Consider the following 27,586-nt stretch of genomic DNA (forward strand, 5'->3'; position numbering starts at 1 on the left):
GCATGTGACCAATAACATTTGATTTGATTTGATCTGCCGGAAATGATCGCAGCGTAAATCGCATGTCAACCTTTAAATGACAATCAGACTAAATGGATGTATGATGAGCCGCCTTTTTACACCTGCTGAGGCAGCACTAATGAGACTGGAGGAGAGGATGAATGACTACAAGTGAGTGATTCTTTTTTATAGAAGGAGAAAATTATAGGATCCTTTATTGCACAGCGATGGAAAGATTAGATAGAGTAGGTGATGAGTGAGGTACAGAGTATACAATATGTTGTAAGTGCACAATATGGTGAATTAAAAGTAGTTATTTCTCGTTTGTTGGGTACTGTAAAATGTTTTTGAAGAAATATTCATCTCTGTAGAAGAAAAGGGGTTACTCACTCTGGCCGGGGCGTCCTGCCAGCATCCAACGGGGGTCATAGGGGGCCTTGGTGGGCATAAACTCCACCAGCCGGTCTATGGGGTCCTTGGCATTGATAATGGGCACAGGACTAGATCGGTCCTATGGGGGACAAACATTCAGAAAGTCATGGAAAAAATGTTAACATTGCCTCTGAATTTAACACAGCTTCCCTGCGAGTAGCTAACAGCATAAAGGTACATTTGCATGGGTTAAGCCTAAATTAATGGACATTGGAATACATGTTGATAGTAAGAGCTGATGCTTACCTTGGGCATGTAGGAGAGCCAGTGCAGTAGCATGTGGACTCCCTCAAAGTCATCACACACAGTGCTGTGGGTCACACCGTTGTTGTGCATGATCTGAATCCCACCCAGCTGGTTGTTGGAGGTGTACACCTCTCTACCCAGCACCTACGGGAAAGAACAAGATGGGGGTGATGTCATATTCTGTTTAGCAATCGCTAATTCTTCCTTGAGTGTCAAACCATGTAAGCCGATTTCCCTACAAACTACAAACCGAGAGACCTCCAACCATATGTAGACACTAGATATACAATAATGGGTATTTTATGTCGTGATACACCCATTCTTCTCCCTACAGGGCATAGTGAACCAACCCCTTTGAGGCTTAGGGCTGAGGATAAAGGGTGGTGTCACCAAGGCTCTGGTCCCTGGGGCTGTGGATCAATAGAATCACACACACACACACTTGCCAGGGGACAGGGACCCTCCTGCTCCCTACCGTGGCACCAAACAGCCTCGTCAATACTGTCGATCGGTGGCTAGGGATCACTGCATCACGGCGGTCACGGGGGGCCGCTAGTGTCCGGCGCGCTCCCTCCCAGGGGTTATTTGTAACCTCCAGAGTGAATTAATACCCAATGTTTCTCCTCCCCGACACAATTCACCCACACTATCGACAGGAGCTGTGACAAAGAGCTGCCCGCTCGCACCGCACACTACCTCACAGCCTGTTTATGAGCAGGCACACACACACATACACAAAAACACACACGCATGCACAGTGAATAGCGTGTATGAGACAGCCTGTATGTGTGCGAGTATACTCCCGGTGTGAGAGGCTAATGAAGGATGGCATAGACCCATTAACCTACACTCCTCGCCACACACACGCAGGGGCGGGCAGCCGCGCAGGGGACACAGTTCCGTAAAAAACACAGAGAGGTGCTCGTTGATCACTCAGCTCTCACCTCTTCACCAGCATTTACTTTCTCTGTTCCCATTAATGGTTATGTCCCTGGCTACAAATCCTGGGCACTCTCCTAAAGCTGTCAGGCCAGCCCGTGGCCCCGGGAAGCATTGCATTCACCTTGACAGGCAGACGCAGAGCCTCTGCGCCACCGGGCTGGGCCTGGGTTCATTAAGATTCCACAGCAGAGGGAGAAAAGAGGTAGGGTGGAGGCGCGAGCGAGCGGAGAGAGGATGGAGGAGGGCCATAGGCTCTTCTAGTGGCCCACTGGGATATTTGTACCAGTAGCTACTATCCAGTCACCATACAAATAGGAGAAAGATGTCCATCAGTGAATGAAATGAGTGTCTTTAGATGACAGACTGTGTGTACCTCCTCCTCATACTGTTTTGGTGAACCAGGTAGTCTATGGGGATATAATATGAATGCAAAGTTATAGTGAATGTCTAGCTACATTTTTCTGCCATATTACTGTTGAATGGACGATCCATCATTGTGAATGGACACATTCAAATGTGACATCCATTTGATAACATGTTACAGTACATTTTTAAATAGGAAAACTATAGATTTACTGCTGCACTGGTAGATGTATACATTTCAGTAAATCTAGTTTTCCTATTTTAAATTTACTTGAACATATCAAATTGAGATGTCACAATTTTTCAAATGTATTGTAGCACATACTGTAACACAACCTCCTGACGTTTCTCTAGCATCCGAACACACACACACACACACATAAGAGCTTGCAGCAAAACCTGCAAATGGAAATGCGCATGTAGTTGTGTTTTGTCATGCGGCAATTTGTCATGTAATTTGGAATAGACTCATGTTAATGCAGAGACTGAGGAGAGATGAAGGGAAGAGAGACGGAGGGAGAGAGAGAGGGATGGGGGAAGCAGTGGGTAGTCAGTCCTAGTGGAGCTCTGAGAGAGAAAACAATCTGCCTCAGCAAAACTTTTCATTCTGATTGGAAACAAATTAAATGGGTGTCCTTCCCTCAGCAGCAGCCTCAGGCATCACGCTGCTATTTCTATGCAAATAACAACTTCACGCTTCTCTTTCTATTATTCCACCAGGAGCTGCAGCAGTATGACTGGGGAGACAGAGGAGGAGAAGGGGGGGGGGGGGGGTTCAACCACAGAACAAGGGCGAAAAAGGCCTGATCACTGAGGTGGAAAACTGCACACTGAGTGAGAGAATAATACGGGATCAGAAAACACCATTATAATTTTTTATTCTTAGATTGAGACGTGATGCAGTCTTCCTGCCTCCATCCTAATTCAGAGGGAGCAGTCTGTTGTATTGTTCACTCTTAGGGGATATATCCTATCTATCCAATGGCCAAAGCTCTATCCTTACAGTATACAGTAACAAAAATACACACACACCTCTTTTTTCTCTTCCTCAAATTAACTGCAAAATAAGTGGCATGACGACTAATACATATTAATAGTGAAATCCATAGTTCATGCAATTAACGCATCTGCATTTTAATAAGGAACAATCTTTGTGCGTCACAGACGACGGAGCACAGTGCATAAGCACACATTAACATCTCGCCTATTGTCTTAAAAAAAAATACAGGACAATTAAAAGAGTATAAAATGACCGTCACGGTATCTGTTTTATAAATGGTTCATTTAATTATGTGTAGTCTTGTTGTTAGTGATGCATGGTGAGTGCTAAAGCTGAATATACCTTTTATGCTTCAGACAAAGAACCAATGTCCCTATGCAGAGGCTGCACTGCAACACTGCATCCTAGCAGAATATCTCTCACTATTTCAGTTGTGTGCCATGAGGTGCAGCTAGGACAGGGGGAGTGATGCTGGCCCTTACCTTGTTGAGAGCTCCAGCCCCAGTGAGGATGATGTGGGAGTTTTCGACCTGTATGGTCCTCTGACCCAGCCTAACCAGGTAGGCTCCGATCCCTATAGCGCGACAAGTCACCTGGAGAGAGAAGCACACACAGCCTGGTTAGGAAACCACTGGTCAAGTGCATGTCAGTGGTCAGGGTAAACCAATTCTTAGATTTGCTACCCTCTGCCAAAAGTAGCACTTAGAGATTCTCCGGTACTTTTGTATACTTTTTAGCCAGTAGTTCTGAAAGTAGCGGTCACGAGCAAAAAGTGGCCCCTGAAATATATCTGCAGATATACAGTTGAAGTCGGAAGTTTACATACACCTTAGCCAAATACATTTAAACTCAGTATTTCACAATTCCTGACATTTAATCCTTGTAAAAAAAAAAAAAAGTCCCTCCTGCAGCAAAGCACCCCCACAGCATGATGCTGCCACCCCTGTGCTTCACGGTTGGGATGGTGTTCTTCGGCTTGAAAGCATCCCCCTTTTTCCTCCAAACACAATGATGGTTATTATGGCCAAACATGTATATTTTTGTTTAATCAGACAAGAGGACATTTCTCCAAATAGTACGATCTTTGTCCCCATGTGCAGTTGCAAACCGTAGTCTGGCTTTTTTAATGGCGGTTTTGGCGCAGTGGCTTCTTCCTTGCTGAGCAGCCTTTCAGGTTATGTCGATATAGGACTCATTTTACTGTGGATATAGATACTTTTGTACCTGTTTCCTCCAGCATCTTCATAAGGTCCTTTGCTGTTGTTCTGGGATTGATTTGCACTTTTCGCACCAAAGTACGTTCATCTCTAGGAGACAGAACGCGTGTCCTTCCTGAGCGGTATGACGGCTTCGTGGTCCCATGGTGTTTATACTTGCGTACTATTGTTTGTACAGATGAACGTGGTACCTTCAGGCGTTTGGAAATTGCTCCCAAGAATGAACCAGACTTGTGGAGGTCTACACATTTATTTTTCTGAGGTCTTGGCTGATTTCTTTAGATTTTCCCATGATGTCAAGCAAAGAGGCACTGAGTTTGTAGGTAGGCCTTGAAATACATCCACAGGTACACCTGCAATTGACTCAAATGATGTCAATTAGCCTATCAGAAGCTTCTAAAGCCATGACATCATTTTCTGGAATTTTCCAAGCTGTTTAAAGGCACAGTCAACTTAGTGTATGTAAACTTTAGACCCACTGGAATTGTGATACAGTGAGTTATAAGTGAAATAATCTGTCTGTAAACAATTGTTTGAAAAATTACTTGTGTCATGCACAAAGTAGATGTCCTAACCAACTTGCCAAAACTATAGTTTGTTAACAAGAAATTTGTGGAGTGGTTGAAATACAAGTTTTAATGACTCCAACCTAAGTATATGTAAACTTCCGACTTCAACTGTATGTGCACCACGTCATTGCTCTCTCTCTCGCTCTGCTGTGTGTGCATCTTGCTAGCTGTCACTCAAATGGCGAGGGACTGAAGCTCATTGGCTAGAACTGGAATTGCTACGGGGGTGGCCCACGTGGGGGAAAATGTCACATCACAGCTTCCAGAAAACAGCCGCTTTTAATATAGGGATTTCTTTGCTAACTGATGTAAGACAGTAATTCTGCTCCTAGATTCTACATGTATGAACTACACATTGACACATCCAGCCCAAAGAAGGACGTTTAAAAATATACTTAGTAGTTGCCAAAGTCCCGGAGTATGTCTATAAGTAGTAACTTAGACATGAAAGACAGTTTTGCATTAAAGAGGTGTTAAGTCCACCATTCCTATAAGTGCTGTGCGTAGGCCCGTGTGTGTGTCGACGTGCGTGTGTGTTGGTACATCCAGTGTGTCGGTGCGTACCAGGTTCATGGTGATGACCTCATCGTAGGCCAGTGAGGACTCTCCAGCGATCATCCCGGAGCCCTTCAGGTTCTCCACCCCCAGACCCTCCTCCTTCCCGATGATGTCAGTGATCTTGTACCTTAACAAGGAAAGGCTCAGTCAGACACATCACGCCTCTCTCAGTGGCCCTCATCACTTCATCCTTTTCCTTATTCCACTTCTCCCATTGTGCAAGGGGCTTTTCATGTGTATTCATGCACAGTCCATTGATTCTCTTAATTTGTAGATGTACAGTTTCTCCGCTGGCCTAAGCCAGTGAGCTGGATGTATTATCTGTATTGATTAGGTTGACGGTGAATAATAATATGGCTGAGGGGTAATGCCTGGACTCACCTGGACTCTCCCTCATCCTCTATGTGTTCACAGTGAACAGAATTCAGGGCTGACACCTTCTTGTAGTCCTGAGGGGTCAGGTACAGGTACTTGAAGCCCTGGAGAGAGAGAAACAAAGACTTTGAATTAGCACACTGCGAGGGGCATACATACTTGGGTAGATTGATTTGATTGATTTATTGGGAAAAAAAGATGCACCGAGTACAACCCAGGGGATTACACGTTAAAGCTAATATCACTTGTTTCCAACGTGGTCCCTAACGGAATACACCCAATACAGACAAAACACAAGAAAACAACAGTAATCCCTACAGTACAAAACAGCATCACAGTAGAACCATCTGCTAACAGAGAACTACACTACTAATCTCCAAATCAAAATAGAGTTTAAATTCTTCAATAGAAGGTCTACGCCCCCATGCTCCCCTTCTGCCAGCTGACCTTGTAGGGGTCTGCCGTGTCCTGCCAGGCTACATGGAACATGTGTCTGATCTCCTCTGCCAGGCCGATGCGGGCACCGCTGTTGGCAGAGATGTAGATGCGAGGGATGCCACTCTCCCTGGACATCTCTGACGCCTGCAGGAACAGCAGGTCCTCCTGCGGGCCAAACGAACCAATCTTGTGTGTGATGTCATTACTGATCAATATGATCTCACGCCCTGCCGGGTACTCTGGGGTCCTGAGGGTCATCCGCCAGGCCACCATGCCAATCTAGAGGGACACACACACAGGTACACATATTCATTTATGTAGTAGAGACATTACTGTTGTATGCATTTTCAAAAAGACAATACCCATGCAATACAATAACCTGGCAAACAGCTACTGAACAATCCTGCCAAAGAAACACAGAGACACCTACAGATCAGAACTGGAACAGCAACTTTATAGGAGTGACTCCTCACCTCGTTCCCTCCTGGTAGACGGTTCATCTGCACCAGCTGTCCCTGTGGGTCCAGGACCAGCTCAGTGAAGGTGAGCAGCTCAGAGGGCAGAGGGCATTTGGGCAGGTGGGCGAAGGCTTTGGTGGACTGCCACAGCTTCTTTAGAGCCTGGAGGAAAGAGGAGCCAGGTAGACGAGGGACTGCTGCTCACTCTTAGTATAACAAACTTACTGGAAAGTGATAACATGCAGGGTTGAAGTCAATTCCATTTAAATTCAGGGGAGACGTTTTAATTAATCAAATTTGACATTTCCCATTATTTTACTATGTGAGATCTTCATTTCATGCATTAGATTTCAATTAACTTCCTGAACTGACCGAGTTTAAATGCAATTGACCCCAAACATGATAGTATGTTTTTATGTACACCATCAACGGAGACCACTGTGGGCCGTTGTGTCACGGTCTGTACCTGTCTGACCATCTCAGGGAAGTCATAGACGTAGGTGGTTCCCAGGGACTGGGCCTGGAAGCGTTTGGACTGCAGCAGGTCCTTGGTCACATAGGGGGTGTTGATGAGCATGCCATGTAGAGGACCCTGCTTGTCCCCATATGCCTGGAACATGATCTGGAGGAGAGAAGACACAGAGTCACTCACCACACACAGATACTAGCTGCCCTTTGCAACACACACATCTACAAAAACAACACAGAACACAGTACCCAATATGTAATGTAATGAGGACAGACATCAGACATGGAGCATATTCCAAGATAAACATGAAACGGTGAGAATGGTGTTCAGAGCTGTGGATTCAGTTACAGTGCCTTGTAAAAGTATTCATCCCCCTTGGTGTTTTTCCTATTTTGTTGCACTACAACCTGTAATTTATATGGATTTTTATTTGGATTTCATGTAATGGACATAAACAAAATAGTCCAAATTGGTGAAGTGAAATGAAAAAAACTACTTGTTTCAAAAAATTCTAAAAAATTAATAACGGAAAAGTGATGCGTGCGTATGTATTCACCCCCTTTGCTATGAAGCCCCTAAATAAGATCTGGTGCAACCAATTACCTTCAGAAGTCACATAATTAGTTAAATAAAGTCCACCTGTGTGCAATCTAAGTGTCACATGATCTGTCACATGCTCTCAGTATATATACACACACATCTGTTCTGAAAGGCCCCAGAGTCTGCAACACCATTAAGCAAGTGGCACCATGAAGACCAAGGAGCTCTCCAAACAGGTCAGGGACAAAGTTGTGGAGAAGTACAGATCAGGGTTGGGTTATAAAAAAATATCAGAAACTTTGAACATCCCACCGAGCACCATTAAATCCATTATTAGAAAATGGAAAGAATATGGCACCACAACAAACCTGCTAAGAGAGGGCCGCCCACCAAAACTCACAGACCAGGCAAGGAGGGCATTTATCAGAGAGGCAACAAAGAGACCAAAGATAACCCTGAAACCTGTTTCAGTCTTCCAGAGATTTGAGACTGGGACAGAGGTTCACATTCCAGCAGGACAATGACCCTTAGCATACTGCTAAAGCAACACTCGGGTGGTTTAAGGGGAAACATTTAAATGTCTTGGAATGGCCTAGTCAAAGCCCAGACCTCAATCCAATTGAGAATCTGAGGTATGACTTAAAGATTGCTGTACACCAGCGGAACCCATCCAACTTGAAGGAGCTGGAGCAGTTTTGCCTTGAAGAATGGGCAGAAATCCCAGTGGATAGATGTGTCAAGCTTATAGAGACATACCCCAAGAGACTTGCAGCTGTAATTGCTGCAAAAGGTGGCTCTACAAAGTATGCACGCTCAATAATTGTTTTTTTTCTTATTTCTTGTTTGTTTCACAAAAAAATAATATTTTGCATCTTCAAAGTGGTAGGCATGTTGTGTAAATCAAAATGATACAACCCCCCCAAAAATCCATTTTAATTCCAGGTTGTAAGGTAACAAAAATAGGAAAAATGCCAAGGGGGGGTGAATACTTTCGCAAGCCACTGTATATCTACATCTGCAATAGGAGACCATGTTTTTTAACATCCCAATCAGCTGTGCACATCGCATATCTGTCTGATTAGGTCCTTTGACCAGACCTGGCAACCTGAGCGGTCATTTCACATTAGAGACAGGAGCATATCGACTCCTCAGAATGAGAACACAATAGAAGTCATTTTGGAAGAAAAGAGGAGTGCATCTAACACATCTGGCTATTGAGACATGTTAGGTCCATGAGAACAAGGTAAGAATAGGTCTGATGTCACCTGTGCTTAAGTGTTAATGAATAAGGCTGAGCACAATGCACCGGATCCTCACTCAACTCAGCGCCATCTACCACCTCCAAAATAGAACCCAGATTGAACTCCTCTTTCAGAGTCAATGTCATAAAACAAATAAAGGCACCTGCCCAGAAAACAAATGGGAAGCGTTACATTTCATTATTTCTCACTCAACTATGGTTCACACACTGTAGTAGTGGGGGCATTATTTTTCTTAACCACTCTAAGCTGCTGCATATGCTCTCTGCCAATGACTGTTTGATTTATGGGTCATTTCCCCTGGTATTGCAATGGAATGGGATGACATATAGATGACTCTAACTTACCTGTTCTCCTATATAAAATAAAAATATAATGATCACTGTTAGTCTTGTCCAACAGGCTAGAGGCTGGCCAGACCACTTACAGAACCCTCAGCTCCACTTTACACAGTAGACTGACTGATCCACAGTTGGCATGTCATTTATTTCTTAACTAAACTTGAAAATACTTGAGCAAGAACCAAGAGTGGCCCATTAAGGTGCATTCTGGGAGCTGAAGATTCTGTATGAAGCTGCTTCCCCTGCCTGTGATTGGATGGGAGTGTCGGGCGTGAGGGATGAGTGACGTGCGAGTGCCCCACCTGTCGATCTTTGGGCCCCAATTGTCCCGTACGGGAGTCAGTGACCTCCTTGTACAGGCTGATGTCCAGGTAGTAGCCTGACTCGTTGGTGAGGAAAAGGCGGATGGGGATCTGTTTGCCTGTGGGCGTCAGCCGGATGTTGATCTTTAGCTCAGCCTGGAGGACCCGGAGCTTCCACAGCCTACTGCCGTAACGCATCACCATGGAGCGCACTGACTCCTCAATCTGAACATGGTTACATAGAGAGAAGTTCGTAATAAACAATACAATACCAAAACACATCACTAAATGTACAGTGTACAAACATGTACAAACAATGTACATGTGTGAACACAGTGTATGTACAGGTCTTGGGTGTGCTGCCACTGACCTTGGAGGGGTCCATGATGACGGTGGGGACAAAGTTGAGGAAGATGTGGTTGCAGTCGGTGCGTACGGTGGTGTTGTTGAAGGCCACCTCCAGCTCGTCCATGGCCTCCAACAGCAGACGCTCTGCCTCGTTGTGGAGGTACTCAAAAGACGCCTCCTGGAGATAAGACACAGGACAGGAGCAGAGGTCAGAGGGGGGTGTAACAATCAAAACACACACACAAAGTGGCATGTAAGCATTGTGTCATTATTGCTCTCACCTTGGTGACCAGGTCTGAGTGACGGATGATGGCCCGGACAAAGAAGCGGTAGTCTGTGACCTCTGTGCCCACCTCCACGCGGGCAGCGCCTAGATATAGGTGCATCTTGTGGTTGGCACAGGGGATGGCAGTCAGGGCAAAGTTACGCATGCGGTTCAGCTCCAGCTGGAAGGCCAGCGCAGGCTCCAAGTGACGGTAGATCCTATCCTCCTCAAACTGGAGACGCAGGGGGACAGTCAGTTACACAGCAAGGCAGTCACACAAGAAGACACAGTCACAGACAGCAGGACACAGCCATCCACAGCAAGATACTGTCACACCAACCAATTGAGGGTTCAAGGGATGGGAATGATCTTTCCTCAAGGCCTAGAAATGACTTTACCAGTTAGGCTGCCCTACCATCATCCCCAATATTAATAGGGGCAGAAGAAGGGGAAATTGGCTGTTTCAGGAGCATTGGGTTTGTATAAGAGTAGAGGGTGCCCGCCAGCCATACACTGCATTAAGTAAATTAAATCAAAGGCAATCTCAGCCTGCTAATGGGTGTAATTTCTCTTAAATGGGGACATCATTAAATAGTTTGTTACGGTAATGAGTTTTGGTGGTGCCATTGTAGTGAGACTATCAGGGGCTTAGGCAGGGGATGAGCCATCATTGATCATGATGGAGAGCCTTTCAGTGCCAACGAAGGGATGAGCAAGGACAGCAGGAAGGTACTTCTGCAACCATCTCATTCAAATTGCCTCACCTCAATTGTAGCCATCATGTGAAATTGACACTTGCCTAGTTGAAACTGGCTTAGCTCTTCCACTGTAACTCTAGTCTACACATTGAGAAACGTGGCGATTTGGGCTCATCTTTCATCTCAGTATTATATTCAGTCTGTGTGTTTGCACTTCAAATATGAATCCCCTTATATTTTTGGGATGGATTCAACCCATTTGTTGACCACTGAGCAGACTATTCCCAAATTATTTTATGGTAGCCCATAAAGCCAGTGTTCATATTGACAGACCGTGTGAAGACACTCACCTTGTCTCTGGACCGGAAGGTGAAGAACTTGGGGAACTCTCTCTGTGTGAGAGACAGACAGGTGAGGAGAGAGTACAGTTACACAAACAGATTCACATGTTGTGAAGAACACGCGTTGTCAACCTACCAGTTCTACTGGTTAATACAGGCTAAGAATGAGAGTTAGGGCTTTGAGTCCAGGAATTCAAGGATCCCTGCTATGCTGCAACTAAGGGTGTTTTCACATATAGTCCTCTTTAGTGTTTTCACACTTGGTCCCTTTCAGCCAATTTTTGTGAACTCAGTGTGGTTTGCTTAATTTTTTGTCCAGTGGGAACAATCCAATGGAACTCTGACCCCTCGAAAGAGCCCCCGAAGTGAACCGAACTGAGACCATCGAGAGGTGGTCTGAGTTCGGTTCGCTTGAAATCCTTGGTCCAGTTCCCTTTTTTAGGGTTCGCTTGTCATTATTCCCACACCACACACTAGACTACCGCAGCACCGTTTCCCCTGCCATAACCCTTCACACTAGACTACCACAACACCGTTTCCCCTGCCATAACCCCTCACACTAGACTACCGCAGCACCGTTTCCCCTGCCATAACCCCTCACACTAGACTACCGCAGCACCGTTTCCCCTGCCATAACCCCTCACACTAGACTACCACAGCACCGTTTCCCCTGCCAAAACCCCTCACACTAGACTACCGCAGCACCGTTTCCCCTGCCATAACCCCTCACACTAGACTACCACAACACCGTTTCCCCTGCCATAACCCCTCACACTAGACTACCGCAGCACCGTTTCCCCTGCCAAAACCCCTCACACTAGACTACCGCAGCACCGTTTCCCCTGCCATAACCCCTCACACTAGACTACCACAACACCGTTTCCCCTGCCATAACCCCTCACACTAGACTACCGCAGCACCGTTTCCCCTGCCAAAACCCCTCACACTAGACTACCGCAGCACCGTTTCCCCTGCCATAACCCCTCACACTAGACTACCACAACACCGTTTCCCCTGCCATAACCCCTCACACTAGACTACCACAGCACCGTTTCCCCTGCCATAACCCCTCACATTGGTGCCACAAAAGAGAGAAGATGATGCTGTGCAGGTTCGCAGAAAAAAAACCTGCTGTTTTTTTTTGTGATATTGATTAGCGATTGTTAAGGATGCACAGAAATTCCAAAATCTGTGGAGTTTTTAGTTCAGACTATTTTTTTGCAATATGTGATCTATAGGCTAAGAGAGCTTCATAAGCTGTTTATTCGCTTGTGGGGTTTGAATAGTGTGAGAACATATTTGGTGAGAATCACAACATAGGGTACAAAATCAATTCTAGTTCTTAAAGGGGCAGTAGCCTACATTGGGTGTACAATTGTCAATTAGAGCATTATTTAATCTGCAGTTATTCTTCTGCTATTTATTCTGTTACCAATAATATTTACATGTTAATAGTATCTTCTGATTAAAAGTATTATGTCTCATCTTTTAACTAAATGCAGCTAAAAGCTTCCAGAATTTGCTTCCAAAATGTAAGTAGGTATATCTAGCTGTCTGATAACACATTCTGATGGAATGGTTTTTCCTGCACATTGTAAAAACCCAGAGTGCATTGAGTGAATGTTGGAAAAATATCTTTGTTCCTTTCTAAACGTAGCAATGTGAATGCAAAGAGGACTCGGACCACAAAACAGGTAAAATGAACTGGCAAAAGAGTTGAGTCCTCATTCAAAGGCAAGGGCAGTGTAAATACAAAGATAACATTTATTTTGCTGTTTTTTTTTACCCCAGAGTTCACTTTAAAGAGGAATGAGATCGGTTATTTTCAAGAGGACTATATGTGAAAACACCCTCACTCTCCGTTCGGTTCGCGTCAGGGGGCTCTTTTGAGGGGTCTGAGTTCCTTTGGATTGTACACACCACAAAAAATTAAGTGAACCGCACTGAGTAAAAAAAAAAAACATGTCTGAAAGGGACCAAGTTTGAAAACACCCTAAAGTTACAGAACCATCTAGACTAAAAATAGACATGACATCTAGAGAACCCAATGACTGCAGGTGAAAATGACAGTGACATTCTAACAAGAGTAAGCAGGTACATTTCCTTCTAAGGTTCTACATTTCTCCCTTAATGAGCTGTGATGAGCGCTATCATGTGAATTGCTGTGAGCTTGAAGAGGAACACTATGGCATCAGTCTTTGATCAGCCACAGCCTGTTTAACATTCAACAGCCCTGATCTCGTCCTATTTGGCCTGGTGTCCGAGGGTGAAATTACAGTTTATCTTCCCAAAACGTCCTTTTTACATAATGACAGGGAGCAGTCACATCTGAACTAATGAATAAAACATTATCTTTCCAACAGGGAGTGATTTGTATTTCTGAATGCTCAAGCTAGAAGCCTGGTTGGCAGGTTTGGCTTTGGTGATCGTACCCCACTTGGCCAAACAATACTGGCCTAATTGCAAACACACTCATCAACTCAATGTGTACATGATGACAAGAGAGCTGTCAGAGAGCTGTGTTCTAGTATGCCCACTACAAGCCTGTATACAGGACTGACTTGACAACAACACAATGATGTTAGTACATCACATCCCCTATTCTCTCTATAACAGAGAATACAGGATTTAATATGTGTGAATACACTGGTCAGTGTAGTCTGTGAAGAGGGTAGGCTATTCAGAGGAACTGAGTATGTGTCTCCTGTATGAGACACAAACCCACATAACGAGGAGGGCCACACCAACGGCAGGGATTAGCTCTCATCAGCACCCGTTCTTCTCTTAAAGGGTTTCCACTAGAGAACACAGACACAAAGTCAGATTCCACAGCTACAAGGTCCAAATTGGCTACACAAATTTGCTTTTTGGTCTTAATTTAAAGTTAGGGTTAGGCATAAGGTTAGCAGTGAGGTTAAGGTTAGGTTTAAAATCAGATTTTAACAAGAGAAAATGTAGAAATGGGTGGGGTTTAGCCATTATTATGACTTTGTGGCTGTTTTAACTAGTGACGACCGAGTCAAAGGCCTGCAGTCACGATGCGGGGAGAGAGAAGGGAACCTGGCATTTACCCACATTTCTTTAGTCTCAAATGCTGTCATTATCTCCCTGAATCCATCTAAAAGCTACTTGGAGTGCTTAAGGGAGAGTTGACGATACAGGAAGACAAACTGTACTGTTCCGCAGTCATCATCCACATCCTCCCAGTCTACTCACATGAAACCTCTGGTCCACCTCATAGTTGACTGCCTTCCTGAAATCCTGTCAGCACAAACCCCACAGCAAAGGCAAGACATGGACACAGAGAGGGAAAAAAAGATAGAAGAGATCGAGAGCAAACAAAACAGCCAAATTTGAGATACAAATTAGTCAAATTACAGGCCATTCCAAATTAAACGTGTGACTCTCTCGTGCCGTCTGGATGTCTGTAGATTCAACCAGTATCATTGTGATTAAGATAAGATAGATTGATGGTGATTGGAAAATAGTTGCTTAGAAAACTGAGGGTAGAGTAGGGGAGTGGGAATCTTAGTCCTCACCTTCTGAGCTACCAGGAAGGTTAGCCTGCGGATGCCATGTTCAAACAGCAGGGATTTCTGGGGGATGAAGAAACAGGAAGAGAATGTGTGAGCGACCGGGAGGCAGGTAGCCTAGTGGTTAAGATCATTGGGCCAGTAACCGAAAGGTCACTGGTTCGAATCCCCGAGCCGACTAGGTAATATATTTGTATGTGCCCTTGAGCAAGGCACTTAACCCTAATTGCTCCTGTAAATCGCTCTGGATAAGAGTGTCTGCTAAATGACTAAAATGTAAACGTGTCCAGTTGTACTTCCTGAAAAGCTCATCTGACCTCTGACTGGGTGAACTCCCGGAACATGGCAGCAAGGCCGTCGTCATCGATGTCACTGTCAGTCTTAATGGCCACATTGAGGATGTGAACAGGCTCATCTTGGATACTCTGCGTCACAAACACATGCAGACAAACATCAGTCATACAATTCAGAGAGAAAGTACAGTCACAACCAATCTTATTGGCACCCTTGATATTTGCCGCGTTCCTCTGCCTAGGCACTGCTGACACCTGCCAGATCTTACAATGCCTTGATAGGTATTTTATGTATCAGCTAACCACATCATATGTTATAGCAATCCGTCAGTCGATGACACAGTCGATGACATGGCATGCAACCAATGGTTGATGCATGCAACGCTTGAGCAGGGGGACGCGACCAAAGATAAACAAAAAATATGATATAAAATAAACAATACAAATATTGCGCTATATTGTATGTGCATTTTTTGGGGGGGAAATTATATTATTTTATACTAATACAATTGCTCCGACAAAGAGATTTTGTTTAACAAGTAATACTTTTTTTCTCTAAAAAAGACAGGGGTCAACATTTTTGGGACTGAGACTTTCTAAAATGTTTTATGAGATTGGAGAACACATTGGGAGGGATCTTAGGCCATTCCTCCATACAGAATCTTTCCAGATCCTTGATATCCTTAGTCTGCGCTTATGGACTGCCCTCTTCAATTCAAACCACAGGTTTTCAATGGGGTTCAAGTCCGGAGACTGAGATTTCTTTGTGGATTCTGAATGGAGAAATGATCTAAGTCAGATCCCTCCCAGTGTGTTCTCCAATCTCATAAAACATTTGAGAAAAAGGCTCAGTCCCATTATCCTCGCAAGGGGAGGGTGCCGGAGTATTGAAAACAGGGGTGGCAATAATTTTGACCCCTATCTTTTTGAAAAAAAATAAGATTACTTGTTAAACAAAATATTTTTCTCTGAGCAATTGTATGAATATAAAATAGTTTTACTCCAAATTTTTGCATCCAATATAACTCAGTATTTGTACTATTTATTTTATACAGTCTTTTTGCGCATCTTTATCAAGGGTGCCAATAATTTCAGTTGTGAATATTGCGACTAAGTGAAGAATAGCAAGGTCATTCTACTTTGTAGCATTAAACAAAGGGCTCTCTCAGTCACAATACTCTCTAGTGTTGCAATACACCTCAGAATCAGTACTAGCAGACAGTTCTGACCTTGATGTCTTCCTCTCCATAGAGCACAGGGTTCCCTCCCTCTGGGAAGGTAGGGCTGTGAGGAGGAGAGTCAGAGAAGCAGCTCATCACGTCTTTAATGTTCCTGAGGGAGAGGAAAGGACCACGGTTAGACACCACACACACTTAAGGTAATATCTCAGTATTACAGCTCCAATTCAATAACGCCATTTCCCAACGTGGGATAATAACAACATTATAATGTAATGATTTTGATAAGGTCAAAGAGCCCAGCCCTCACCTGGTGAACTCCTGGAAGGAGCGGAAGGAGACCATGGCTCCCATGCGCTGGCAGGGTGGGGTGAAGGAGGTGTCCAGGAGGACGTCACTCACGCTGCCCACGTGCACCATGCCGTAGTGGTTCAGGTTGGACGAGAACGTCATCCTGGGATCACAACACAGACAGCCGTTTGACCAGGGTCCTGCAGCAAACACATTCACTAACCCAGAGCACGGATCAGGGAAGAGCCCATTTATGGCCCAAAGGAGAGTCACCTTTAAGAGCCCCCCACCAGCCAGTTCTATCACACAGCAGTATTTATTATCTCTGTGATAAGCTGCTGGGACAGAAGGAACATTGTGACTCCTCATTCACTTCCATTCTAACACTAATATAGCAGTGTTCTCACAGAACAGTGAATGAGGATCTGAATATAAGAACCATATATGCCTCTTCTAGATCTGGATGTAATACTCATGGAACAACACAGCAGCAGTGTTCAAATGCTAAGAGGTAGATTAAGTGAAAGAAGAGCACATCTGTATAAATGTTAGTGGACATGGAAGCATAGTAGATTATCCCTCAGCCAAACATAGTAGAAAGACCTCAAATTCTTCTAGGTGTTTTTAGTATTCAGAGGTCCTTCCCTCCCCTCCACACAGAGGCCAAGTCCCCTTTTAGCGAGGTTAGGCCCAGAAGTTAGCTCACAGAATGATATGATATATAGCCTAGAGGCTGCTATTGGGCCCAACCTGTCCAAAGAGTCATCCGTATCTGGAGGTTTATTCTCCTCCGTTTTAGCATCATCCTTTGTTTTATCATCCTGTGCTTTAGTGTCCTGTATTTTACTGTCCACAGACACAGGCTTAAGAAGATGCAGGGGCAGCCAGTTTCCTGAGAGGACAGGACAGCAGCAGGAAGCACATTCAGAACATAGCTAGCACAACGCGAAACAGGACATCTGATCTCACTCAGCAATATTTGATAACATTCTGTTACAGAATATTACACAGTTAATGTATATGTAGCCTACAACATCTTTTGACTCCCCATTTCTCACCGGAACAAGATCCATGCTTTGTATACAGACAATATAGCATACAGTACATACACACCTACAATACAACCCACAGAAATAGACAGAGACTCTTTGTCTTCCCAGTATGCTGCATTATGCCATGCTGTTGCCATTGACTTCATAAACGACCCATGATCAACCAGATTCAGCTCCAATTGTAAAAATCTGATACATTTTTGGGATAATTTGTAACACAGAACAAGCAGTATAGCCAAACATTTAAATAATGCCAAACGTTATCTTGTCTTGCCACAAGATGCACTAATATATGTATATGTATATGTGTGTGTGTGTATATATATATATATATATATACACACATATACACACACACACACACACACACACACACACACACACACACACACACACACACACACACGTACACACACTGCTCAAAAAAATTAAGGGAACACTAAAATAACACATCCTAGATCTGAATGAATGAAATAATCTTATTAAATACTTTTTTCTTTACATAGTTGAATGTGCTGACAACAAAATCACACAAAAATTATCAATGGAAATCAAATTTATCAACCCATGGAGGTCTGGATTTGAAGTCACCCTCAAAATTAAAGTGGAAAACCACACTACAGGCTGATCCAACTTTGATGTAATGTCCTTAAAACAAGTCAAAATGAGGCTCAGTAGTGTGTGTGGCCTCCACGTGCCTGTATGACCTCCCTACAACGCCTGGGCATGCTCCTGATGAGGTGGCGGATGGTCTCCTGAGGGATCTCCTCCCAGACCTGGACTAAAGCATCCGCCAACTCCTGGACAGTCTGTGGTGCAAAGTGGCGTTGGTGGATGGAGCGAGACATGATGTCCCAGATGTGCTCAATTGGATTCAGGTCTGGGGAACGGGCAGGCCAGTCCACAGCATCAATGCCTTCCTCTTGCAGGAACTGCTGACACACTCCAGCCACATGAGGTCTAGCATTGTCTTGCATTAGGAGGAACCCAGGGCCAACCGCACCAGCATATGGTCTCACAAGGGGTCTGAGGATCTCATCTCGGTACCTAATGGCAGTCAGGCTACCACATGGAGGGCTGTGCGGCCCCCCAAAGAAATGCCACCCCACACCATGACTGACCCACCGCCAAACCGGTCATGCTGGAGGATGTTGCAGGCAGCAGAACGTTCTCCATGGCGTCTCCAGACTCTGTCACGTGCTCAGTGTGAACCTGCTTTCATCTGTGAAGAGCACAGGGCGCCAGTGGCGAATTTGCCAATCTTGGTGTTCTCTGGCAAATGCCAAACGTCCTGCACGGTGTTGGGCTGTAAGCACAACCCCCACCTGTGGACGTCGGGCCCTCATACCACCCTCATGGAGTCTGTTTCTGACCGTTTGAGCAGACACATGCACATTTGTGGCCTGCTGGAGGTCATTTTGCAGGGCTCTGGCAGTGCTCCTCCTGCTCCTCCTTGCACAAAGGCGGAGGTAGCAGTCCTGCTGCTGGGTTGTTGCCCTCCTACGGCCTCCTCCACGTCTCCTGATGTACTGGCCTGTCTCCTGGTAGCGCCTCCATGCTCTGGACACTACGCTGACAGACACAGAAAACCGTCTTGCCACAGCTCGCATTGATGTGCCATCCTGGATGAGCTGCACTATCTGAGCCACTTGTGTGGATTGTAGACTCCGTTTCATGCTACCACTAGAGTGAAAGCACCGCCAGCATTCAAAAGTGACCAAAACATCAGCCAGGAAGCATAGGAACTGAGAAGTGGTCTGTGGTCACCACCTGCAAAACCAGTCCTTTATTGGGGGTGTCTTGCTAATTGCCTATAATTTCCACCTGTTGTCTATTCCATTTGCACAACAGCATGTGACATTTATTGTCAATCAGTGTTGCTTCCTAAGTGGACAGTTTGATATCACAGAAGTGTGATTGACTTGGAGTTACATTGTGTTGTTTAAGTGTTCCCTTTATTTTTTTGAGCAGTATATATATATATAACACATATATATACACACACACATATATACAGTATCTCACAAAAGTGAGTACACCCCTCACATTTTTGTAAATATTTGAGTATATCTTTTCATGTGACAACACTGAAGAAATTACACTTTGCTACAATGTAAAGTAGTGAGTGTACAGCTTGTATAACAGTGTACCTTTGCTGTCCCCTCAAAATAACTCACACAGCCATTAATGTCTAAACCGCTGGCAATGCTTTCCAACAGTCTTGAAGAACGTTCTTGACATTTTACGGATTGACTGACCATGTCTTAAAGTAATGATGGACTGTCGTTTCTCTTTTCTTATTTGAGCTGTTATTGCCATAATATGGACATTGGTCTTTTACCAAATAGGGCTATCTTCTGTATACCACCCCTACTTTATCACAGCACAACTGATTGGCTCAAACACATTAAGAAGTAAAGAAGTTCCACAAATTCACTTTTAACAAGGCACACCTGTTAATTGAAATGCATTCCAGGTGACTACCTCATGAAGCTGGTTGAGAGAATGCCAAGAGTGTACAAAGCTGTCATCAAGGCAAAGGGTGGCTACTTTGAAGAATCTCAAATATAAAATATATTTTGATTTGTTTAACACTTTGTTGGTACAACATGATTCAATGTGTTTTTTCATAGTTTTGATGTCTTCACTATTATTTTACAATGTAGTAAAAATAAAGAAAAACCCTGGAATGAGTAGGTGTGTCCAAACTTTTGACTGGTACTGTATATATATATATATATATGAGAGAGAGAGAAGAAAAATAAAACGCAACATGCATCAACTTCAAAGACTTTACTAAGTTACAGTTCATACAAGGATGTAAACAAATTTGTGCACAAAATTGGAGAGAAATAAGCTTTTTGTGTGTATGGGAAATATCAGTGCTCTTTTATTTCAGCTCATGAAACATGGGAGCAACACTTTACATGTTGCATTTATATTTTTGTTTAGTGTAGATCGTGAAATTACAATTTGATTAAATTCTAAATGTTGCAGGCATTACGGCTTTCAGCCACATTTCTCTGCAGATGATTGTTTGACCATGCTGCTTTCTAGTCTAGAGCTTCTACAGGTCTACCAGATGAGGCTGGTGGGAGGAGCTATAGAGGACGGGCTCATTGTAATAGCTGGAATATAATAAATGGAACGGAGTCAAACGTGGTTTCCATATGTTTGATACTGTTCCACTGTTTCAATTCCAGCCATTATAATGAGCCCGCCCTCCTACAGCTCCTCCCATCAGCCTCCACTAAGTTCTACATATTGGTTGCAATAAGAAGAATGTGTACTATACCTGTTTAGAGTTGGGATGTTCCCTCTGCAATCAAACAACACTGATTGGTTAGTTAGGCAGGCAGGCATCAGTAGGAGGATGCAGTCAGGGCTCAGAGAAGTGTGTGTGAATCATACAAGTGTGAGACTACGTGTTATGGATTTGGTTAGCGTGTCATATGGTACATTTTGAACATGGTGTTACCCCTGACAACCTAACATATTATAACAATCTTTATCATAAGGTAGGCCTTATTGTTGACTTCTCAAGGGCTTCATGAACTAACAATGTATTACAAGTGACAGCACATGGGCTGGATGTTCAGCGGTGTCAGAGCCTGTCCCTTTTATAACAAGACATCAATGTGACACTCTAGGGCACTGTCATACATCAAATATATTGTCTCATAAACACACACATTGCACTCTACAACTGATCCTCCAGAAATGCAACAATAGTCCTAAGCCTCCCTAGAGGCCTATTCTTTGGTCAGAGAGTATTGGTTCATTCCTGAGGTGGGAGACATGCATGTATGCAGCTAGCTTAGTTCCAATGAGGAAGCCAATCATGGTTGGTTAATGCAAATGGCTTAAACATTTTTAAAAGGTTAAACCAGGTGCATGCAACAATCTGAGCACAGCAGTCAATGAGAGATGGTTACAGCATCTCATGTCTGAGGGATCAACACACTGGATCAAACAGTTATATATCAGCCATATCAAATTGTACATGGGCACAGCAGCAAGAAGCAAAGAGATCATCATCCACAACATTACACACAGAACATGGGTATGTATCTGGGATCCATAACAGGCAGTCGACACAAACATCGAAAATGTACAGTACAAGTCCTGAGTCTCTCTGGTTGTGTGTCACTGAAATAGATGTGAGACATATCTTCAGAAAGTTTAAACAATCTTGCAGTCATCCAGTGGACAGACTGGAGAGATCAACAAAAGTGGGACTCTTATGCTGACAGGAGACTAGTTACAGTTTCCACTCACACATTCTTTGTAAACCAGAGAAAGTATTTGAGCTCTCACAAAATACTTGCTTTTGCACATGAGGAGCGTTTTTCAGGGGTTGAACACAGTGGAATGTGGGTAAAAGAAGCAAGGCACCATAGATGAGAACTGGACCCTTCTGGAGATGGTGAAAGACAGTACTCTCCTTATACAGACTCTGGTCTCTTTTAGTGCTCATCTCCCATATAGAACCACCTCCCATATACAGTGCATTCGGAAAGTATTCAGACCCCTTCACTATTTCCACATTTTGTTACGTTACAGCCTTATTCCAAAATTGATTAAATTGTTTTTCCCCCCCTCAATCTACACACAATACCCCATAATGACAAAGCAAAAACAGGTTTAGACATTTTTGAAAATGTATTAAAAATACAAAACTGAAATATCACATTTACATAAGTATTCAGACCCTTTACTCAGTACTTTGTTGAAGCACCTTTAGCAGCGATTACAGCTTTGAGTCTTCTTGGGTATGACGCTACAAGCATGGCACACCTGTATTTGGGGAGTTTCTCACATTCTTCTCTGCAGATCCTCTCAAACTCTGTCAGGTTGGATGGGGAGCGTCGCTGCACAACTATTTTCAGGTCTCTCCAGAGATGTTTGATCAGGTTCAAGTCCGGGCTCTGGCTGGGCCACTCAAGGACATTCAGAGACTTGTCCCGAAGCCACTCCTGCGTTGTCTTGGCTGTGTGCTTACGGTCGTTGTCCTGTTGGAAGGTGAACCGTCGCCCCAGTCCGAGGTCCTGAGAGCTCTGGAGCAGGTTTTCATCAAGGATCTCTGTACTTTGCTCCGTTTATCTTTCCCTCGATCCTGACTAGTCTCCCAGTCCCTGCCTCTGAAAATCATGCCCACAGCATAATGCTGCCACCACGCTTCACCATAGTGATGGTGCCAGGTTTCCTCCAGACTTGACGCTTGGCATTCAGGCCAAAGAGTTCAATCTTGGTTTCATCAGACCAGAAAATCTTGTTTCTCATGGTCTGAGAGTCCTTTAGGTGCCTTTTGGCAAACTCCAAGCGGGCTGTCATGTGCCTTTTACTGAGGAGTGGCTTCCGTCTGGCCACGCTACCATAAAGGCCTGATTGGTGGAGTGCTGCAGAAATGGTTGTCCTTCTGGAAGGTACTCCTATCTCCACAGAGAAACTCCAGAGCGCTGTCAGAGTGACCATCGGGTTCTTGGTCACCTCCCTGACCAAGGCCCTTCTCCCCCGATTGCTCAATTTGGCCGGGTGGCCAGCTCTAGGAAGAGTCTTGGTGGTTCCAAACTTCTTCAATTTAAGAATGATGGAGGCCACTGTGTTCTTGGGGACCTTCAGTGCTGCAGACATTTTTGGGGTCACTTCCCCAGATCTGTGCCTCAACACAATCCTGTCTTGGAGTTCTACGGACAATTCCTTCGACCTCATGGCTTGGTTTTTGCTCTGACATGCACTGTCAACTGTGGGATCTTATATAGACAGGTGTGTGCCTTTCCAAATCATGTCCAATCAATTGAATTTACCCCAGGTGGACTCCAATCAAGTTGTAGAAACATCTCAAGGATGATCAATGGAAACAGCATGCACCGGAGCTCAATTTCAAGTCTCATACCAAAGGGTCTGAATACCTATGTAAATAAAGGCATTTCTGTTTTTAATTTACATTTGCAAAAATGTCTAAAAACCTGTTTTCGCTTTGTCATTATGGGGTAGTGTGTAGATTGATGAGGAAAACAATTAATTTAATCCATTTTAGAAAAAGGCTGTAATGTAACAAAATGTGGAAAAAGTGAAGGGGTCTGAATACTTTTCGAATGCACTGTAGAACCACCTCCCATATAGAACCACGTCCCATATAGAACCATCTGGTGTGTGTGTGTGTACCTGTTGGGGTGGGAGGTAGGCAGCATGAACTGGAACTCTACGATGCAGGTGTTGTCCTTCAGCTGTCTGTGCTGGACGCTGTTGAGCTCGTAGGCGATGTAGGCTCTACGTACATACACCTGGGATGGGGAACACAGACACAAGAGAGTTAAGACAGTAGAGATCTGGCTACAGTGGAGGATCGTTACCTTTAATCCCCTGAAATGTCACTCTTAGTTCAGTGGCAAATACAGTTAAATTCCCTGGGCAACCAGCTATGGTGGCTTTGAATCCAAAAACCACGGTCTGCTTCCTCTCACCTCCAGAGCAGCCATCCGGACCACCTGGTTACTGTGGTAGAAGAAGTTGGGCAGCACATCAAAGATGGACGTCTCGGACAGGATCAGTTTCTACAAAGAACGAGAGAGAATTCAGAATCTTGAAAATGCTGTGAAAAAGTAACAAGGATCCTCAATCCACTGCCTTCAGCAATGTCAATAAAAAGTCAACAACTGCCATTGTCCCTACCTGCAGGTTCTCAATGCAGAACTGGTGTCCGTACATGTCGATGGCAGAGAGGAAGATTGACTCCACCTGGTTGTGGCGGAGCTCGTAGGAGGGGAGGTGGGAGGCGATCAGCACCTGAGGAGGGGGAAACAGAGGGGAGTGAGAAGATGACAACTCTTACCCTGATCAATCACAAAAACAGGAAGACCCCCTTCAGAGACAGGAAGTGATGAGTGCTGACCTGGCGGGCGCGCAGTGCCACCTTGGCGTTGGTGGTCTTGCTGAGCTGGGTGAGCTCTGTTAGAATGGCCATCAGCTCGTCAGTCAGGGTGGGGTCACGGCCACACAGCTGGTCCTACAACACACACACAACTCTGGTCTTAAACAGACAGGACAACACACACAGTCAACTCTGTGTCTCACAAACACACTTATGAATTAATCATGACCAATATATTCATAAAGAGGGAAGGACTTACGATGAGCATGGTGACCAGGAGGTTCTTCTTGGTGACCTGGGCGTGCGAGAAGATGTAGTTTAACACGTTGGCCATGTCTCCCTTGTTCTCCTCACGCAGTGTGAACACACACTTGTCGTAGTGTCCTGGAATCACACACACACACACACACACACACACACACAGTATACAGGATTCAGAGGAAAAGGAAAATCAAACGGAGCTCAAAGTAAGGCGCAAATGAAATGTGTGTTGTCTAACAGTGCCCTCACGTGGACAAATAGAGCAACTGCAGTCCTGAGAGAAGACCTTTGCATCCTATTTATAAATCAAAGACCTACAAGACTAAAAAGCAAAGGCTAATCCTTTCCTTTTCCTCTATACCAACCCAGGAACACTCATTGCTTAACATAGCCTGTTAATGTTCGCAGTAGAGTGTAATGTTCCTCACCATTCTGGAACTGGACCTCTACTTTAAGGTACTGTCTGAGCAGGTCCATCACCACAGCCTTCATGTGACCACGGATGCCACTGCGGTACCTGGGTACAAAGACAACATGGGCATGGTCTGGCACAGAGAATCAGCAATTAAAATTCCTGAAGCTGAGAGCAGGACTCACTTCTGCACCAGCTGTACAATGCTCTGAGTGTTCATGAAGAACACCTCTCTCTCCGACTTCCTGTTCAGAGTGGCAGCATGACTGTCCAGGATGTTGGCAATCTGGACCAAAGAACAGGCAAAATCAGTCAGGTGTATTCCCAATGCACTCTGCATATCAACAACTTAATATAACCATAAATAATGTAATAACAAACCTGAATAATACAATGTGTGTGTGTGTGTACCTGCTGGCTGGGAAACTGGCAGAGCACAGAGGTAATGTTGCTGGCGTACTGGGCCATCTCCTTCTTGATGCATTTCTCTACAGCGAGGGGGATCCGGCCTGACACACTGGTCATAATGTCCTGTAGCTCCAACAGAGGCAGGGAGGGGTCCCGAAGAGTCTTCATCAGCCTCTCCACCCACTCCTTGAGCTGGGAAAACAAAACACACGCACACACAATATTACCAATTTATACGGATTAATGTTTGAACACAGAATATTGGCATCTTTTGTTTTTACATTTTTGCACGTATGCGAGTGTGTGTATGTATGCGTGCGAAAGTATTCACCCCCTTGGCATTTTTCGTATTTTGTTGCCTTACAACCTGGAATTAAAATGGATTTTTTGGGGGTTTGTATCATTTGATTTACACAACATGCCTACCACTATGAAGATGCAAAATATTTTTTTATGGTGAAAAAAAACAAGAAATAAGAAAAAAAAACAATACTTGAGCGTGCATAACTATTCACCCCACCAAAGTCAATACTTTGTAGAGCCACCTTTTGCAGCAATTACAGCTGCAAGTCTCTTGGGGTATGTCTCTATAAGCTTGGCACATCTAGCCACTTGGATTTTTGCCCATTCTTCAAGGCAGAACTGCTCCAGCTCCTTCAAGTTGGATGGGTTCCGCTGGTGTACAGCAATCTTTGAGTCATACCTCAGAATCTCAATTGGATTGAGGTCTGGGCTTTGACTAGGCCATTCCAAGACATTTAAATGTTTCCCCTTAAACCACTCAAGTGTTGCTTTAGCAGTATGCTTAGGGTCATTGTCCTGCTGGATGGTGAATCTCCGTCCCAGTCTCAAATCTCTGGAAGACTGAAACAGGTTTCCCTCAAGAATTTCCCTGTATTTAGCGCCATCCATCATTCCTTCAATTCTGACCAGTTTCCCAGTCCCTGCCGATGAAAAACATTCCCACAGTGTGATGCTGCCACCACCATGCTTCACTGTGGGGATGGTGTTCTCGGGGTGATGAGGTGTTGGGTTTGCGCCAGACATAGCGTTTTCCTTGATGGCCAAAAAGCTAAATTTGTCTCATCTGACCAGAGTACCTTCTTCCATATGTTTGGGGAGTCTCCCACATGCCTTTTGGCGAACACCAAACGTGCTTGCTTATTTTTTTCTTTAAGCAATGGCTTTTTTCTGGCCACTCTTCCGTAAAGCCCAGTTCTGTGGAGTGTACGGCTTAAAGTGGTCCTATGAACAGATACTCCTGCAGGGTTATCTTTGGTCTCTTTGTTGCCTCTCTGATTAATGCCCTCCTTGCCTGGTCCGTGAGTTTTGGTGAGCGGCCCTCTCTTGGCAGGTTTGTTGTGCTGCCATATTCTTTCAATTTTTTAATAATGGATTTAATGATGCTCCGTGGGATGTTCAAAGTTTCAGATATTTTTTTATAACCCAACCCTGCTCTGTACTTCTCCACAACTTTGTCCCTGACCTGTTTGGAGAGCTCCTTGGTCTTCATGGTGCCGCTTGCTTGGTGGTGCCCCTTGCTTAGTGGTGTTGCAGACTCTGGAGCCTTTCAGAACAGGTGTATATATACTGAGATCATTTGACAGATCAAGTAACACTTAGATTGCACACAGGTGGACTTTTTAAAAACTAATTATGTGACTTCTGAAGGTATTTGGTTGCACCAGATCTTATTTAGGGGCTTCATAGCAAAGGGGGTGAATACATATGCACGCACCACTTTTCCATTATTAATTTTTTAGAATTTTTTGAAACAAGTTATTTTTTTCATTTCACTTCACCAATTTGGACTATTTTGTGTATGTCCATTACATGAAATCCAAATAAAAATCCATTTAAATTACAGGTTGTAATGCAACAAAATAGGAAAAACGCCAAGGGGGATGAATACTTTTGCAAGGCACTGTATGTATGTGCAGTAGTAGTGGACAACTACCTTTCCACTGAAAAAGGGTTCAGGCAGGCAGAAGCCACTCATGATGTGCACCAGGTGGTCCAGGGTGCTGTGGAAGACCCTGTGGAGCTTCTCTCCTCTCAACGCCACCGCCTGGATGATGGGCAGAGCCTCGTGGTGCAGCTCCGCCTGAGAGACACGCACGTTA

General features: G+C 44.4%; 1 protein-coding gene across 1 annotated transcript in view; it reads right to left on the bottom strand.

Moving 5' to 3' along the window:
* The window catches only part of LOC311135752 (acetyl-CoA carboxylase 1-like), a 58,018-nt gene that overhangs the window by 11,290 nt on the left and 19,142 nt on the right, over positions 1 to 27,586 (bottom strand). The window contains exons 16-43 of the mRNA XM_084169797.1: positions 27,421 to 27,567; positions 25,467 to 25,655; positions 25,241 to 25,341; positions 25,072 to 25,160; positions 24,642 to 24,766; positions 24,404 to 24,517; positions 24,184 to 24,297; positions 23,976 to 24,065; positions 23,677 to 23,795; positions 20,799 to 20,827; positions 17,207 to 17,348; positions 16,476 to 16,619; positions 16,217 to 16,319; positions 15,012 to 15,119; positions 14,701 to 14,757; positions 14,378 to 14,422; positions 11,171 to 11,212; positions 10,139 to 10,354; positions 9,880 to 10,035; positions 9,510 to 9,734; positions 7,065 to 7,220; positions 6,614 to 6,760; positions 6,150 to 6,419; positions 5,709 to 5,806; positions 5,334 to 5,454; positions 3,466 to 3,576; positions 679 to 822; positions 391 to 511 (exon numbers count right to left, since the gene is read on the bottom strand). Of these exons, the coding sequence (XP_084025923.1) occupies positions 391 to 511; positions 679 to 822; positions 3,466 to 3,576; positions 5,334 to 5,454; positions 5,709 to 5,806; positions 6,150 to 6,419; positions 6,614 to 6,760; positions 7,065 to 7,220; positions 9,510 to 9,734; positions 9,880 to 10,035; positions 10,139 to 10,354; positions 11,171 to 11,212; positions 14,378 to 14,422; positions 14,701 to 14,757; positions 15,012 to 15,119; positions 16,217 to 16,319; positions 16,476 to 16,619; positions 17,207 to 17,348; positions 20,799 to 20,827; positions 23,677 to 23,795; positions 23,976 to 24,065; positions 24,184 to 24,297; positions 24,404 to 24,517; positions 24,642 to 24,766; positions 25,072 to 25,160; positions 25,241 to 25,341; positions 25,467 to 25,655; positions 27,421 to 27,567 (3,523 nt within the window). The remainder of the gene's footprint in view (positions 1 to 390; positions 512 to 678; positions 823 to 3,465; positions 3,577 to 5,333; positions 5,455 to 5,708; positions 5,807 to 6,149; positions 6,420 to 6,613; positions 6,761 to 7,064; positions 7,221 to 9,509; positions 9,735 to 9,879; positions 10,036 to 10,138; positions 10,355 to 11,170; positions 11,213 to 14,377; positions 14,423 to 14,700; positions 14,758 to 15,011; positions 15,120 to 16,216; positions 16,320 to 16,475; positions 16,620 to 17,206; positions 17,349 to 20,798; positions 20,828 to 23,676; positions 23,796 to 23,975; positions 24,066 to 24,183; positions 24,298 to 24,403; positions 24,518 to 24,641; positions 24,767 to 25,071; positions 25,161 to 25,240; positions 25,342 to 25,466; positions 25,656 to 27,420; positions 27,568 to 27,586) is intronic.

The sequence above is a fragment of the Coregonus lavaretus genome (genome assembly GCF_964263955.1).
Source record: "Coregonus lavaretus genome assembly, chromosome: 10".
NCBI lineage: Eukaryota > Metazoa > Chordata > Actinopteri > Salmoniformes > Salmonidae > Coregonus > Coregonus lavaretus.